The sequence below is a fragment of the Erpetoichthys calabaricus genome, chromosome 6, assembly GCF_900747795.2.
Source record: "Erpetoichthys calabaricus chromosome 6, fErpCal1.3, whole genome shotgun sequence".
NCBI classification, from domain to species: domain Eukaryota; kingdom Metazoa; phylum Chordata; class Cladistia; order Polypteriformes; family Polypteridae; genus Erpetoichthys; species Erpetoichthys calabaricus.
The window spans coordinates 149,237,458-149,255,468 of NC_041399.2; the positions used below are offsets into that span (position 1 = coordinate 149,237,458).

Consider the following 18,011-nt stretch of genomic DNA (forward strand, 5'->3'; position numbering starts at 1 on the left):
CTTACAGCTTACTTACAAAAGTTATGCAGGTTTCATTTCGAAATTCAAAGCGTAACGGTCATAACTGGAACCTCTTTTTTGTCCATATACTGTAATGGATGGGGGCGGAGTCGCATATCGTGTCATCACGCCTCCTACGTAATCACGTGAAACACCTTGGGGCCGATCTGGAAGAAGGTAGCGCAGCGCCATGATTTAAACGATTCCATGTCTTGGTGGGTTTAATACTGTGTAAGCATACATATTAACACATGTGCAATTAAACGTGTGCATTTACGGGGTGATTTCTCAGGCTTAAAAGCTCGCCTTTTATTAAAAAAGTAAATGCAAACTGCTTTCATTCTGAAGGGCACAAACCACGTTGGATTTTGTAATGATAGTTGATTAGTAAGGTCTATTAAGGGATACTTACAGTATGATTAGTAATGCCTGTGAATGCCGATGCAAGTAGGAGAATGGGCGTGAACTAAAGAATGAGTAGTAACATGTACAGTAAATGTCTCTAAAGTCTGTCTATTAAAAAGTTATTATATCTTTCAATCCTGTGTATTGATTAAACTACGAACCTAACAAGATCACTACATGGTGTCAGAAGTGGCGGATTGGAAGAGGAATGTAAAGAAGAGGTTCAGCTTTTGAAAGAGTCTCGTGTCTGTGAGTAACCCGAAAATGTGGTCAGAAAGCGCTAAGACGTTCTAGCAAAAGAGAAAAAAAAATATGGAAGGATTACAGCCCCCACCAAATCTCCAGTTAAAGGGAAATGCAGCTGAAAATTGGAAAAGATTTAAACAGAGATTTGAGTTGTATCTTGCTGTGATTGAAGCAGATAGGAAAAGTGAAAAAATGAAAGCGTCTATGTTTCTACATGTAATTGGCGAAGAGGCGCTAGAGGTGTATAACAATTTTCAGTTTGAAGAAGATGGAGACAATATGAAATTGAACAAAATAGTTGAAAAATTCGAAGCTAATTGCAACCCAAAGCGCAATGTGATGTTTGAGCGGCACAAGTTTTTTACATGTTTCCAGAAAAGCGGCGAAACAATAGACCAGTATGTGACGGAATTGCGTAATAGGAGCTGTTCTAAGAAGAAACCGTGGAGAGATCAAAGGACCAATAAACTCTAATCAGAACACTAACACCAGCGAAACAAACATTAACGAGAAAACAAGTATAAATCAGGAAAGAACATCTCAACTGCAAACACAATTAACCAGAAGATCAAAACGTCAAGTAAAACCACCAGAACAACTCATTGAGACATGTTGAGGATTAAAGGAACATTTTCAATTAAGAAATGCTGAATTCCTTTAACAGTTGTGCTTTTTATACATAGTTTGAATGCTGGATGTATGCCTGAAATGTTCTGGATAGTTCAGTTGTTTGAAGTGATAAAGTTTATCAAAGTAGCATTTGAAATGTATAACATTACTAAGCTTATAAGTACTGCCTTACTTCTCTTTAAGAAAGGAAGATGTAATGATACTTGATTTAAACGATTCCATGTCTTGGTGGGTTTGCGTAGCTTATTGTCAATATGTTTACACCTGTTTTTAAGACTTATTGACTGAAACGGGCTTTCATGAAAAAAGTTAGGGCTTTGCTACAGGATACACCCTCCACAAGTTAACGAAGTAAAAATAAAGGTATATATTTCTGTTTTATTTAAACCTTTTAAGTTCGCATGCATAGCCCCATTTGGCTGTTTTATTTTTTTTTTTTCTTTCTTCAGTAATATTTAATCTCCTTAAAGAAAAACAACATATGCATTTTACTTTTTTTGTATCTCTTTAGTAATATTTTAGTGTAAAAGGATAACCAGTATTTAAACCTTTTATGTTACTTTTTAAAGTTATTTTACACAATGTTGAAAAATTAATAAGAAAGCTACATATTTTGGCAGGTGCTGCTTTAATTTTCAATGAAATGAAAAAAGCTCTCCAAGAGAAAACCTCAATGAAGAAGAAACAGTTTGCACTATCTAAAAAGGAGAAACCCTCATTTATAAAGCTTTGCTGCAGATGATTTAACTGAAAATAAATGAATAGTTCCTATGTGTATAATACATATTTATCTCTTTTACTTATGCCTTTATTCCAGCAACTTGCAACATCTGAGGTACAATTTGTTACATTACTTTTGTTTTTTGCAGCACAGGCAGGTGAAGTGACTTCCTCAGGGTCACACAGTGGTGTCAGTACCATTATTTGAACTGACAAGCTCCGGGTTTGCTGAAATATTACTGAAGAAAGAAAAAAAACGAAAACGGGCAAATGGTGCTATGCATACAAATGTCCATCCATCCATTATTCAACCCGCTATATCCTAAATACAGGAGCCAATCCCTGCCAACACAGGGCACAAGGCAGGAAACAAACCCCGGGCAAGGTGCCAGCCCACTGCAGGGCGCACACACCCACACACCAGGGACAATTTAGAATCGCCAATGCACCTAACCTGCATGTCTTTGGACTGTGGGAGGAAACCGGAGTACCCGGAGGAAACCCAGACAGACATGGGGAGAACATTCAAACTCCACGCAGGGAAGCGAACCCGGGTCTCCTACCTGGCACCTTTCACTGCACCACCATGCCGCCCGCATACAAACTTAAAAGGTTTAAATGAAACAGAAATATATACCTTTATTTTTACTTCCTTAACTTGTGGAGGGTGTATCCTGTAGCAAAGCCCTAAGTTTTTTCATGAAAGCCCTTTCAGTCAATAAGCCTTAAAAGCAGGTGTAAAGCTAAACTTGCAGCACCGCTATTCAATTACACTTACCTAACGCCTCTCCTAAGGGGACATACTGTGGGATCTAGGCATCAGTCAAAGCACCAATCACAGGCCCGATTAGAAAGCGGGAAGCTGTGGTTTGTCGTCTCCCTCCCATGTAACAATCACAGCCCGTGTTACAATGCACTATGTATGTATGTGTATATGTATATATGTATATGTGTGTGTTTATGTATGTGTGTATATGTATGTGTATATATATGTTGATATGTGTATATATATATATATGTATATATATGTGGATGTGTATATATATATATATATATATATATATATGTATATATGTATATATATATATGTATATATGTATATATATGTATATGTAGATATGTGTATATGTAGATATGTATATATGTATATATATGTATATGTAGATATGTGTATATGTAGATATGTATATATGTGTATATATGTATATGTATATATGTGTATATATATATATATATATATATATATATATATATATATAAAGTATCTATCTATCTATCTATCTATCTATCTATCTATCTATCTATCTATCTATCTATCTATATATATATATGTGAATGTATGTATGTATATATGTATGTCTATATTTATATGTGTATATATATATATATATATATATATATATATGTAGATATGTAAATTTGTATATGTATATATATATATATATATATGTAGATATGTAAATTTGTATATGTATATGTGGATGTGTATATGTATATATGTATATGTAGATATGTGTATATGTAGATATGTATATGTTTACATAACCTCTTTAACACACTACTTCTCCGCTGCGAAGCGCGGGTATTTTGCTAGTAATATAATATAATAGCCTATTTTAATCAAAATATAATCGCGGAATACATTCAAAGTTGTGTAAAAACGATGGGAAAAGCGAAGCCTTTTTAAAGGTTTTTTGACAGATTCATTTTTGTTTTGTGGTGTAGTAATAAGCTTTTACATGCAGAATACTTGACGACGTAAAAAAAGTAAATTAAATTAATATTATTATTAGGTTGATTAAATCCTATTACCACTACAGCATTGTTACAATAAGAATAATGCAAGATGAAAATATAGTTATAGTCCAAAAAATAGTTGGGATGGCAACCCAGCCAACTCTATTTAATTTCAAAAGCAACATGGGTGCGGTGGTGCTCAAACATAAAGAATGCTGGCAGTCACCTCCAGTTCGCCCTCTGGTGGTCGTTCCGACTGTCAGCTGGATTATAACATGCATACAAGACCACAAGATCAACCCCCACCCTACCCAGAAGGGGTGGGTTAGGGTTGATTTCACCCTACAGTATTTTTAGTTGACTAATGAGAAACATCTGTACCAAGTTTCATGAAAATCGCTCCAGCCGTTTGGAAGTGATGCTGGAACATACATACACAAGGGGGCTCCGCTCGCTTCGCTCACCTACCCCCGGCGTTGGGTATCCTGAAATACATTAGTCGAGCTCGTTCGTTTTGGAGCCGTGCCCGCTTTGCCCACGACATTTCAAATGCGCATTGTAGGCGCCTGCGTTCATTGATCTTATCCAGGTGGGCTTGTGTTTGTATCGTTGAGCTGTATTGTGTTTGAATTTGGTGTAAAGCGTTCAGCGGTTTGTACAATCCCAAGCAGCACATTATTCCTAACTTCACTACGCAGTAGTGCCACTCACAATATGGCGGTGACGCCTGCGCCTTCACTCCGCAGTAGTGCCACTCACATTATGGCAGTGACGCCTGCGCCTTTTGTACTATCTTTGTGGACCTGTGGGGCCTCCGTAGCCTCTCACGTTTGACTCTGGGGTGCTGCGCAGAATCCTCTTTTGTGTGTGGCTGTGTCGTTAGTCATTAGCTATGGGCGCGTTGTTGCTTCATTTCTTATTCACGTTAGTTGAGCTGTTTCGTTCTTGGGCCGTGACTCCGTTCGCGGTGGATAAGACTTCGCTTGCGGTTTATGAGACACGCGCCTGCGCAGTACGTCTCATGGTCCCATCGCCGTGTACCTGTGTCCATATCCGGTTTATTCTCGGATAGTAATATGGATACATAGACACATGCATACATTGACTTTTTTATATATATATATAGATTTGGCTCTGTAGTTTTTCAGTTTCCTAGTCTGTTGTGCTCTTTGTATCTCAATGCATCTTTGTGATTTGATTGCATTATCCAAAAACAATAATTAAAAAAGTAAGTAAATAAATGTTTAGCACTCTCGGCTATTGCTGCTTACCACTGAAGTATTGTATAGACCTAAAACAAAATGTAATCAGCTGTCTTAAAAAGTCATGCATAAAACTCCAATCCCAAATATCAATTTGCAAAATTGCATGATTATGTTATAATATGTGAATGAGTTATTTCTAGTAAATGGCAGGTTATTGATAGAATAATTTCATGAGCTGCATGTATAAAAAAAGGCAGTTGAGATCTATAGTCTTTGCTAGTCTATGTGATTCTACTGTCACTACTTCACTTAGCTTGCTAGCCTTGAAAACTCTTAACAGTTTTTCAGTTTGTACTATTTTTTGCCTTGTTTTATAACTTTGTTTTATAGCAGTGCTTATCAACATTACATAACTCCTTATATTGCTTTGTCTGTCACCATTGCTATGTGCAGTGCTTTGTAATTTTATTTTATAGCAATCCTGAGTTTATGCAGCTCTTCTTGACTGTTTCTCTGTATAATCTTTTAGGTATGCTTCTAAGGTCCTTCCTTTTTCTACCAGTGGTCATTTCTTGAATCTGCTGTTTGTGAGCTTACACTAAAATTGTGCTGTTGAATTATTAATGTTAGATATTGTATAATATTGTTAGCACTGTAAAGTGCTTGACTGTGTAATTCCAAGCATGCTACATTTCCTTACATACTACATGTTCCAGTATTTTAAATGTGTTGTGCATTAGCATAAACGTCTTTGCAGATTTTAGTAAAATGCTTTTGCTCAGTCACCACTTTTATTACATGGAACTGTGATATCATCCAGATCAATGCACTGGCATACCGGGTAACTAATGCAAGTTTCAGTCAATGTCTGTACGTAAGCAAAGTTACTTAGCAAGAAAGTCCTAGAACAAGGGTGCTGAAGTTTCGTTCTGGTGGAATGCAGCTGGGTTTTCTTCCAGCTCAGTTGTTTAATTGAAATCCAGACCTTACTAAAAAACAAAACTTTTTTTTTTTTCATGGCTTGTTAGTGTTTTCATTCTGCCTTCAGGTCATTCTTAAATTGTAGATTTTTTATTTCCAATGATATCATCCTAATGATTAATGGCCCAGCAAAAATTAGTAATTTTCAGTTCTTCAAATTTTTTTCTTGCGTTTCATTTCCAAAAAAGTTCATGATGAACACACAGGTGTAAACATCGGACTAATATAGATGGTGAACTGCTGATCCCTTTGCCATTTGTGTCTCATTGTTAATTAGCACAGGATTAATAAAACAAGAAGCAATTAAGTCTAACTATGTTAGACTTAAAAAACAATTAAACTTTGGCAATAGTAACACATTTCCTAACTAAAATTAAACATAAGAATATAGCTTGAGAAGTAATTGCTTCAGCAACAATAATTGGCTTCTGAATCTGAAATTGCATTAGAACAGAAATATTTAGCCACTCTCAGCTATCCAGAACTGAACCTGAGCACCCCTGATCTAGACCAAGGACAGAGGAAACAAGAGTATATCATATGAGAAATGCTTAAAACCTACAAGTGCAAACTGATTTCAGGTCTGTCCAAATTATAAGTAAATCTTCTTATCTAGTTAATTATTTAAGAAATTCAAAATATGCTCATAAAATTCACTGTAGTTGTGCCTGACAGTTTAGATGCTTTAAATAATTTTTTAGTATTAGTATAAGTTGACAAAAATACTGTGTGTATATTGAAATGTGAAATTGTTTCTACAGTGTTTGTTCATATGTATCAACATAAGGACTGTGCATTTACTTATTACATAATTAAGAGGAATTTGCAATTTATGTAAAATTTAAGCAGTCTTCATTTTTTCTTAGCCAGTCAATCTTTGGTCATAAATTTTGTTTTCTTGTTTTTATTTCAGTTTCTGGCACTGGGAACTCATTTTGGCAAGGTGTTTCTTTTGGATGTTCAGGGAAATGTCACTCAGAAATTTGACATTGTAAGTGTCCAATGTAATTAAGGTCACTATTAGGAACCATAAAAACTCATTTAATTGAAGTAATGTGTACAATATAGTATGGTAGTGATTAGTTGTGTACCCTAACCCTAAATTTATCAGATCATCTCCAGTTCTGCTACTAAACAGTTGGTTGGTTTGTGTGTGAGTTCAATGATATTAATATTAATAATTTTTGTATGTTTACTACATTTTTCTTTATGTATTAAAGCAGAAGTCTTGCAATATAGCGATGGCAGGATATATTTATTTCTGTAAGACCTATGGATATAGATCTTCACTTCAAGCTCAAGTTAGAAAATGGGATTCATCAGAAAATGGAATGAACCTTAACAAAATTGATAATGTCATTTCTCAATGTAGTCTCCACCCTTTTCAATGCACTTGCACCAGCTACCTGGAAGTGTCTGGATTCCAGCAGAATAAAAGGTTTGGTCTTGTCCTTGCAACCATTCATGCACTGCTTACTTCACGTTGTCGTCTGTCTTGAATCAATGACCAACCAGATGTTTTTTTAGCTGTCCAAAAAGGTGGAAATCACACAGTACCAAATCTGGCGAATAAGGAGGATGTGGCAATACCTCAAACTTCAGTTTCTTCAGATGAGCCTTGGTGTTCTTAACAGTGTTTTGGTGGGTATTGTCTTGCAGCAAAAGGACTCCTTGAGACAGCAGTCCCCACCGCTTGGATCGAATAGCAGTCTTCGCATTGGTCTCCAGCAAGTTACAGTAACTAGCACTAGTGACTGTAATACCCCTCGGCATGTAATGTTGGCCAATAACTTGAGTACACAAGTGGTTGCAAGGACACAACAAAACCTTTTTTTCTCCATGAATCAAGGCACTTCTAGGCAGGTGGAGCAAGTACATTGAGAAGGGTGGAGACTACATTGAGAAATGACATCAGTTTTGTTAAGGTTTGTTCCATTGTCTAATAAATCTCATTTTCTAACGTAGCTTGACTTACCCTTGTATTAAACTCATTGAAGACCATTGTGATGTTCCATATCTAATTATTCATTGTATCAGAGTTCAGAGGACTTCATATATCTTATGATGACATGAAGATGACTTCTTAGATGTCTAAGTTAGGAACTAACTTATCTGTGAAGCTTTTTTGGGTTTTTCAATTCAAAGTGCAAGTTTAAGTTGGTGTAGTGCTTAATTGTACATTAAGTCAAGATACCATTAGCATTTGCACTTTTAAACCTATTGGATTGATTTGACTAATCCTTCATTTTAGTGGGGTATGGGTAGATTAATAAACCTTTAGTAGCACAAATGAAAGGCCAACGTATTAAAGACGAGTGCTTTTCGAAATCTTCAAATACCATTTGTTTTAACATTAAATAGATTATGAAATGTAACTCTTGTTTTTCGTCTTATGTGTCACATTTTTCTGTCCTGATTATATTTTGCTTTCCAGAGTACTGTGAAAATAAATCAAATCAGTCTAGATGATAGTGGCGAGCATGTAGGCATCTGCTCAGAAGATGGCAAGGTAAATTGTTTCTATATAACATTCCACATTTTGAGGGCATTTAGCAGATTACTGTTTGCTTTTGATTATCTGTGTTTAATATGAGGAGTAAACTTAATCTTTTGTCGCATTCTCCTCATCCAGCCCTGAAATTTAAACACAGCAGTTTCACATCTGTCCTTGTGTGTATAAAAACAATATTCTCAAATATTCTTGTTCTCTTCTGTTTGATACATTTCATAGTATATAGCAGTGTCATATTGTGAAAAGTTTTACTTGTCAAAAGATAACTCTTTTTAACTTTCAATTAAAAATGATCAATAGATATCAAAATTGTCATTAAGAAAAAAACCCCTACATTATAAGGGTGAAAAATATCAATTTATTTATAGAGCACATTTAAAACAACATCAGTAATGCTATAGCTAAAGTGCTTTACATTAAAACATACAATGAATATAAATAAAATAAATAGAAATAGATTACAATAAAATGAAATACAGCCAGCAGTGAAATAAGAAAAATAAGTTAAAGAAAGAAGATGACTTAGAGTAGGACAACCATTAGTATCAGTGAAGGTCACAGAACGCTAGAGAATAGTAATGGATCTTCATTCTAGTTTTCAACAGTTCAGTTGAAGGTGACTCCTTAATGTAATGAGGTAAAGAGTATTACAGACGAGTTGCTGCAGCTGCAAAAGCCCCGTCCCCCTTAGTTTTACACTTATTGCTAGGGACCATAAGTGACAACTGACTGGTAGATCTATGCTCTCTGGATGACTGGTGTAAAACACACAATTCAAATAAATAGACAGGAACATACTCATGTAATGATATAAAAACTAGCAATAAAATTTTAAAGTCAATTCTGAAACTAACAGGCAGCCAGTGTAAAGAGGCTAATATTGGAGAAACAGAATCAAACTTACTTGCCCCAACCAAAAAATGGGCAGTAGCATTCTGAACCAATTGCAACCTGCGTATCATGGATTTGTTGATCCCAGAATACAATGAGTTACAGTCATCAACCAGAGAAAAGATAAAAGCATGAGCAGCTTTCTCAAGATCCCTAAGAGTTAAAGGTTAGCTCAAATCTTAGATCAAAGATGAAGCTGGAAAAAGCAACTCTTTACTATAGAGTTGATCTGTTTCTTAAAAGAGAGATTACTGTTAAAAATGGCACCAAGATTACAGACTTGAGGTTTGCAAAATTCAGCAAAACGAGCCAAGAAGTTCAGAACTAATTGGAGCTTTGGCAGGGGGACCAGATATCAGCACTTCCATTTTATTTTGATTGAGATGAAGAAAATTATCAGGCCATCTTAGTTCAAAAAGACAATTGTGCAGCTGATTAATTGCAGAGTTACACACAGGAATATAAACCTGTGTATCATCAGCATAACAGTGGAAATAAAAGTCAATTTCCTGAAAATAGCTCCTATAGTACGAAGATAAAAAGAAAATAAAATATGACCCAAAATGGATCCCTGAGGAACTCCACATTTAATCGGAGCAGTAAATGAGAAAGAGGAATTGAAAGACACTGAAAGTGTCTACGAGTAAGATATGACCTGAACCAGTTAAGAGCAGCCCCTTTAAGCCCCACCAGATGTTCAAGCCACAACAGCAAGATCTCATGGTCAATAGTATCAAAAGCTGCAGAAAGTTCAAGGAGGAGAAGGACTGCAGCCCCACCAGAGTCAGTAAAACAAAAGATATCATTAAATACTTTCAGGACTCATGTCACCAAATTAGAATTAATTACATTCAGATATTTGACGATGTGATATTGGTTGAGTTTGTTTAGTGTTTTGCAATTGCCCTTCAGACAGACATACACTTGAAATCAGCTGTATCATATTATTTTATACTGTTTTATACTAAGACAGCTGCTAAAAAATATTAAGTTCAATTGCAGTTATAATTAATAAAATGAAACTAAGATGCCTTTTACATTACTGGCTTATAAAAACAGCAAGAAAGACAAAGCATTTTATCTGTAGGTCATCTTTTCCATTATACTGTAGCTTAACTTTTATTGCCTGTATTGCATGGATTATAAAGGTATTGCAGAAACAAGCAATTTATAATTATGCTTTGATTATTAACCACTAATTTCAAAGCAATGTAATTAATGAGTATATTGTAAAGAATATGAATATATAATGAACAGCATTAAAGGAATACTTCACCTAAAAATATTTTTTTAGATGTTGCTTAAGCCTTTTGTTTTCACTGGTGTCTGCGAAACAAATTTAATCTGATGTTTTCTTAGGCATATACAAAACATGCCTTTTTCTATTCAAATCTATTAGTGACCAACAATGGGAAAAATTCCTATGGAAAAAAACTTATGTAATAAGCATAAACTACATGTCCATTATCCTTTCATAAATTGAAAATGGGCAAAGTTCATGTATTTTTTGCTAAAATATTATTAATACTAAAAAACTCAGCACACAACATAAACAGGAACGTGCATTCATGTATTAGTATGCTTTTGAATTGAAGACAGGATGCTTGACCAGTGAATGAGGAAACGAGGGAGGTCTGAAAGAAAGCTTTCATGGCTTTCGAAGAACCCTTTCTACTTACCAGATCTGCAGTCGTTTTTTTTCTCCTCAACAATATATTAGACCTTTTCTCAACCACTTGCCTAACCTCTCTCTCTCTCTCTCTCTCTCTCATCTTAACAAGGCAGACAAAACCTCCTACTATTCAATATCATTTTCTGTTTAAAGTTGTACTTGGAGGACCACTTTTTGGTTGTCTGTAATTATAAATTTGTTAAACTGGGTACTGAGGTCAAGAAGTTTGAGAGTCATTGTCTTGAACTGTAAACCATATGTGTTTGTACAGTTACTATTTGGTATTATGGTAGCTCAAGATATGTCTTCAGTAGTAGCAGTACTTAAACCTTGTCCATTTAAAATTTGGGTTTTGTGGTCTGTACACAGTCCCTTATTCCCCAAATACAAAACAAATTAGGGTTCATGCAAACTTAAATATTCCACAATTTTCTCTGACTGACTGATTGTCTTCCACTACTTTTTGTACACTTTGGGCTGTTTTTAGGTTGTAATGACAGTTTCCTTCACCGTTTTTGTGTCCTGTTTTCTTGTTGAAGAATTTATTTTACAATAGCAGCTGAGAACCACCGTATTAATTCCTTTTATAATTTGAAACACTTTTATTAGGTCACTTTTTGAATTTTTATTTTCATGAACTGAAAAGGTTCAATTTCTTCATCCTGTCCAAATAGTTCATACCTCTCAGTCCCAGAATCAGCCTATTCTCTCTTATCTGGACTTTCTCTAGCAGTGCTATGTCTTTTTTGCAATAAGGAGACCAAATACTAAATAGTGGCCTGTGGCGTTTCTGGCCATGCGTTGTGCAACTAATAGTAAAATGTAGTAATCATCCACAAAGAGTAAGGAACAAATTGGTGTTCCTGATTAGTTGGTATCTGATCAGAACATAAGGTCGAACAGTAATAACAGTACTTGGGTATTCTAATTAGATATTGGTCATTTGTAGTTGGAAGTTGCCTTGTTGAAAAACAGTATCATACAGGCCTTCTCTGAAATGTTATGTTGTTACAGTTAAAGATCAATCACCAAATTACAGAGGCCACAAGCTACATTATCTTAAGGGACTGTGCCTCACACTTTGACAGCTGCAGTTATGCATAATAATTGATGCTGACATTTAAAAAAATGTACCCTAAGTTCTTGTCTATAAGCCGGACTCATGTATTAGCCGGAGACCAAAAATCATACGAATTTTTAAAATAAAATCGTATCATAGATAAGCCGGACTCATGGATAAGCCGAACGTACTATAACCTATAACTAATAGAAGGGAGGGAGGTCAGTGGTCTCACTCGCGCCCATTTAATTTCTTTAAGGGGGGAGAGAGTGTGAGATATTGGCGTCTCTCTCACTCCCCGCATGGCGCGGTTGGAGCGGCCGGAGCGCGTTCTTTCTGCTCTGGGCGTCGCCGAGTCAACACGAGCGCGTAGCGGTCATTTAAATTGTGATTTTATATGTAAGCATATTTAAATATATATCGCGGATTTCTGCGGACAATGGGTCTTTTAATTTCTGGTACATGCTTCCTCAGTTGGTTTGCCCAGTTGATTTCATACAAGGGACGCTATTGGCAGATGGCTGAGAAGCTACCCGGCTTACTTTTCTGTCTCTCTTGCGCTGACTATCTGTGATCCTGACGTATGGGGATTGAGCAGGGGGGCTGTTTGCACACCTAGACGATACGGACGCTCGTCTAAAAATGCTGAAAGATTATCTTCACGTTGCTATCTTTTGTAAAGCTGATTCCTGAAAAGACATGCTGGACAGTGCTTCGCATACTTAAAAGCTCGAAGGGCACGTATTGATTTTTGACTGAAAAACAAACTCTCCCTCTCTCTCTCTTTGTCTGCTCCTGACGGAGGGGGTGTGAGCTGCCGCCTTCAACAGCTTTGTGCCGCGGTGCTTCGCATACTTAAAAGCCAAACAGACATATTGATTTGTTTGCTTCACTCCTTTGAAGAGGAAGATATGTTTGCATTCTTTTAATTGTGAGACGGATCTGTCATCTCTGTCTTGTCATGGAGCACAGTTTAAACTTTTGAAAAAGAGACAAATGTTTGTTTGCAGTGTTTGAATAACGTTCCTGTCTCTCTACAACCTCCTGTGTTTCTGCGCAAATCTGTGACCCAAGCATGACAATATAAAAATAACCATATAAACATATGGTTTCTACTTCGCGGATATTCTTATTTCGCGGGTGGCTCTGGAACGCAACCCCCGCGATGGATGTATAAGCCGATATTCTATTTTTTCATTTTCACAACTTTTTTCCTTAGATAAGCCGCGGCTTATAGACAAGAACTTAGGGTATTTTCATAATTTACAATTTTAATAGTGATTATGCTTGTAAATTGTTTCATTATTATAGATACTGCAAGAATAATTTATAATAAAAAAGAGTATGTGATCATTTGAGAAAATATTAATTATACCAATACCTGTATTAACGTGCTTTTCATCACGTAAAATAATTAGATTGTTTATATACTCCTTAAAGCAGAACAGTGATTAGCACTCACAAATGTACAGTAATGGGTCCAAATATCAGCCTGGGTAGTTGTCTCTGTGAAGGTTTTGTGCTTTCCCAGTAAATTTTATGAATTTTTCCCTGGGTACTCCAGATTTCTTTCACATACTAAAGAAATGCATGTTAGGTTAAGTGGTAACTATAATTTTGGCCTTTATGAGTATTTGTTCTGCAGATTATTATTATGTTTGGTTTTGTTAATCTACTTTGTGAATACTGTGACTATGAAACTGTGTCTAGAAGAAGTGAAGTATACTATTTCTGTAATCAAATCAAAACTTATTGTAAATACAAATAAGCATACAAATGAAAAGTCATACACCTCCCCCCTATGTTAAAAAGTTTCTTCTCCCAATTTCCCGTCTTAGCAGACACACCTCTTTGATATCACTTTACGTCATTTATTTAGAACTTGCATTATGATTATCTGCAACAATATGCATTTCAGCTCTATCAGTCCAGGCCTTAATAGTGTCCTTAATGGTTTTTCAGACCATAGTAATGGACAGAGCCTTATCAGTAGTGTATTTAAACAACAATGATCTGTGCTGCCAGGATGGAGAATATTGATTACTACTTTGGGGCAAAGATGCTTTAGAACCCTTGATGAATTATACTATATACTGTATAGAACTTGAAATTATTTTTGAAGAATACAACTGGTCCAAGATGATAAAAAATAACTTCAGATATTGAATAGGCTTGCATATAATTCATATAGGCTGCATGGTGGTGCACTGGTTATTATTGCAGCCCACAAATCTATCATCATGGTTTTGAAACCAGCACCAGATCATTGTCTTTGTGGAGTTTGTTTGATCTGTCTGTATGGATATTTTTTTCTCCACAATCCTGAGGATACCAAGTTCAAGTTTGTTACTATATGTACTGTAACAGATGAGGCTTTTGTCCACCTCTCGAACCCTCAGGTACCACTCTGATGACCAGGTGAAAGTATAATATTCTTTTTTATTATAATACGGTGCACCAAGCACTCTCCTCCACACACTCATAAACACAATAAACTCTTCCCTAATAACAATCCTCCACTCCCAGACACGTCGCCAACCTACCTCCCAGCTCAGCTCAGTGTTCTGGGCTTCCCTAGAGTCCTTTTATAGCGCCTGACCCGGAATTGGCTCCAAGCCAAACCCACAAGTCCGTTTTCCTTCCGGGTCAGGGCAAACAGTCCTTTTCTTCATCCCGGGAGCACATCGCTTCTTCCAGTCACGTGACTGAGATGCACTCCCGGGTTATAGGGCATGCCAGAGCCCACTAGCCCCCTTACAGCGACTCCTGGCGGCCCCCAAGGTATCCAGCAGGGCTGTGTCACAACACTACAAAGTCCATGAGGCCCTGCTGGAACTAGGGGCACAAATATGCTGTCCGGAGGGCTCCTCCTAGCGGCCTGGGGGTGACGACCGGAGTCCATAGCCGGTCGTCTGTCACAGTACATTGAATATTTGCTTATATATATTGCTTATACTAGTGACATTAATACAATAGCAACTAAAAAAACAAAAACCACAAAAACTTGCTTACGATTCAGCATGTATAAAATATATAGTATATACTATACCGGAACATCATTTCATACTGCTTTTGACTAACTTACTTAGACTGAGAGATGAACATAAGCATGCTGGGCACAGACAAAGGCACGAATAGGAGAATGGCTCATACAATTTATAGCAGTCAGTGCTTGAAAAACTAATTAAACACACTATTATGACTTGGTTGTTTTTTTTTTTTTTTTTGTTTTTCACCATTTTTATAACAACCCATAGAAAATATTCAAGTGAATAAAGGTGAAGGTATTAAAAAGAATACAGTAAAATAGTTTGAAATATAGTTAACATTTTGTATGTGATTCTGTTTCTTTTAATATACAGGTTCAAGTGTTTGGTTTATACACCAGGGAAGGCTTTCATGATAACTTTGACTGCCCTATTAAAGTAAGTGGACTTTTAAAACTTTCTTGTATATATTTCTTTGCAGATATGACTGACAAAAGATGGGTAATCTTCTGGGATTTCATATATTAATAATAATTCGAATTACATTTGTTTTTATAATTTCAAAAATTCCAGTTAATTTTTGTGTGTAGTTCATCTCCAGGGAAAATACGTTTTTGGTTGATTATATGGAGGTCTCATATCCCTTTATAATGGTCAGTACAATGTCTGTCTATTAAGTTTGAAGTTCACTGGAGAAGAACGCAGAACATTTCAGGCTATGTGCTTCTGTGTTTCTGTCTGTTTAAAGCCCATCATTAGTGTTCACAAATTTTTATTTATTTATTTATATACAGTCATATGAAAATGTTTGGGAACCCCTCTAAGCCTGTATAATAATTTACTCTACTTTCAACAAAAAAGATAACAGTGGTATGTTTCCTAGGAACATCAGAGTACTAGGGTGTTTTCAGAACAAAGATTTTTAGTGAAGCAGTATTATTATTAAATCAAATGTGAAAAGCTGGCTGTACAAAAATTTGGGTACCCTTGTAATTTTGCTGATTTGAATGCATATAACTGCTCAGTACTGATTACTTGCAACACCAAATTGGTTGGATTAGTTCGTTAAGCCTTGAACTTCATAGACAGGTGTGTCCAATCATGAGAAACGGTATTTAAGGTGGTCAATTGCACGTTGTGCTTCCCTTTGATTCTCCTCTGAACAGTGACAGCATGGGATCCTCAAAGCAACTCTCAAAAGATCTGAAAACAAAGATTGTTCAGTATCATGGTTTAGGGGAAGGTTACAAAAAGCTATCTCAGAGGTTTAAACTGTCAGTTTCAACTGTAAGGAATGTAATCAGGAAATGGAAGGCCACAGGCACAGTTACTGTTAAACCCAGGTCTGGCAGGCCAAGAATAATACAGGAGCGGCATATGCGCAGGATTGTGAGAATGGTTACAGACAACCCACAGATCACCTCCAAAGACCTGCAAGAACATCTTACTGCAGATGGTGTATCTGTACATCATTCTGCAATTCAGCGCAATTTGCACAAAGAACATCTATATGGCAGGTTGATGAGAAAGAAGCCCTTTCTGCACTCACGCCACAAACAGAGTTGCTTGTTGAATGCAAATGTTCATTTACACAAGCCAGATTCATTTTGGAACCAAGTGCTTCTGACTAATGAGACAAAAATTTAGTTATATGTTCATAGCAAAAAGCACTTTGCATGGCGGGAGAAGAACACCACATTCCAAGAAAAACACCTGCTACCTATTGTCAAATTTGGTGGAGGTTCCATCATGCTGTGGGGCTGTGTGGCTAGTTCAGGGACTGGGGCCCTTGTTAAAGTCGAAGGTCAGATGAATTCAACCCAATATCAACAAATTCTTCAGGATAATGTTCAAGCATCAGTCACAAAGTTGAAGTTATGCAGAGGTTGGATATTCCAACAAGACAATGACCCAAAACACAGTTCAAAATCTACAAAGGCATTTATGCAGAGGGAGAAGTGCAATGTTCTGGAATGGCCGTCACAGTTCCCTGACCTGAATATCATCGAAAATCTATGGGATATTTTGAAGCAGGCTGTCCATGCTCGGCAGCCATCAAATTTAACTGAACTGGAGAGATTTTGAATGGAAGAATGGTCAAAACTACCTCCATCCAGAATCCAGACACTCATCAAAGGCTATAGGAGGACAGCGTCTAGAGGCTATTATATTTGCAAAAGGAGGCTCAACTAAGTATTGATGTAATATCTCTGTTGGGGTGCCCAAATTTATGCACCCATCTAATTTTGTTTTGATGCATATTGTATATTTTCTGTTAATCCAATAAACTTAATGTCACTGCTGAAATACCACTGTTTCCATAAGGCATATCACATATTAAAAGGAAGTTCCTACTTTGAAAGCTCAGCCAATGATAAACAAAAATCCAAAGAATTAAGAGGGGTTCCCAAACTTTTTCATATGACTGTAGTACTAGGGTGTTGTACCATGGTAGCCATTATGGATGTAGTAAAAAGTCAAGCAAAATGACACCATTTATTGGATAACTAAAAAGATTACAATTTGCAAGCTTTCGAGGCAACTCAGGCCCCTTCTTCAGGCAAGATGTAATCAAGATGTGATTACATCTTGCCTGAAGAAGGGGCCTGAGTTGCCTCGAAAGCTCATATGACATATATATTATTGTGGAACCTAGCCTGGACACAGACAGACGGACATGTTCATGTCACCCAACACACGTTTATTTACACTATTTACAAACAACGACTTAAGCACAACCCAGTGCCGCAGCACCAATCACCCCAGTCCAGGCCCTCAATAAAATGCCTTATCTCTCACTGCAGGCCGCCTCCTTGCCTCTTCCAGAGACCTCGTCCTCTTCCACCTGACTCCAGCCTTGAATGAAGGGAGGCACCCCCTTTTATGTTCCCCCGGATGTGCTCCAGGTGTGTTCCGGCAATCTTCCACCGACACACCCCAGTGTGGTGGAAGTGCCAGCTGCATC

At 36.6% G+C, this 18,011-nt stretch overlaps 1 protein-coding gene across 1 annotated transcript in view; it reads left to right on the forward strand.

The window, feature by feature from the left end:
* The window catches only part of vps41 (VPS41 subunit of HOPS complex), a 198,518-nt gene that overhangs the window by 78,435 nt on the left and 102,072 nt on the right, over positions 1-18,011 (forward strand). Inside the window, exons 4-6 of the mRNA XM_028803981.2 lie at positions 6,838-6,915; positions 8,359-8,433; positions 15,422-15,484. Coding sequence (XP_028659814.1) covers positions 6,838-6,915; positions 8,359-8,433; positions 15,422-15,484 — 216 coding nt within the window. The remainder of the gene's footprint in view (positions 1-6,837; positions 6,916-8,358; positions 8,434-15,421; positions 15,485-18,011) is intronic.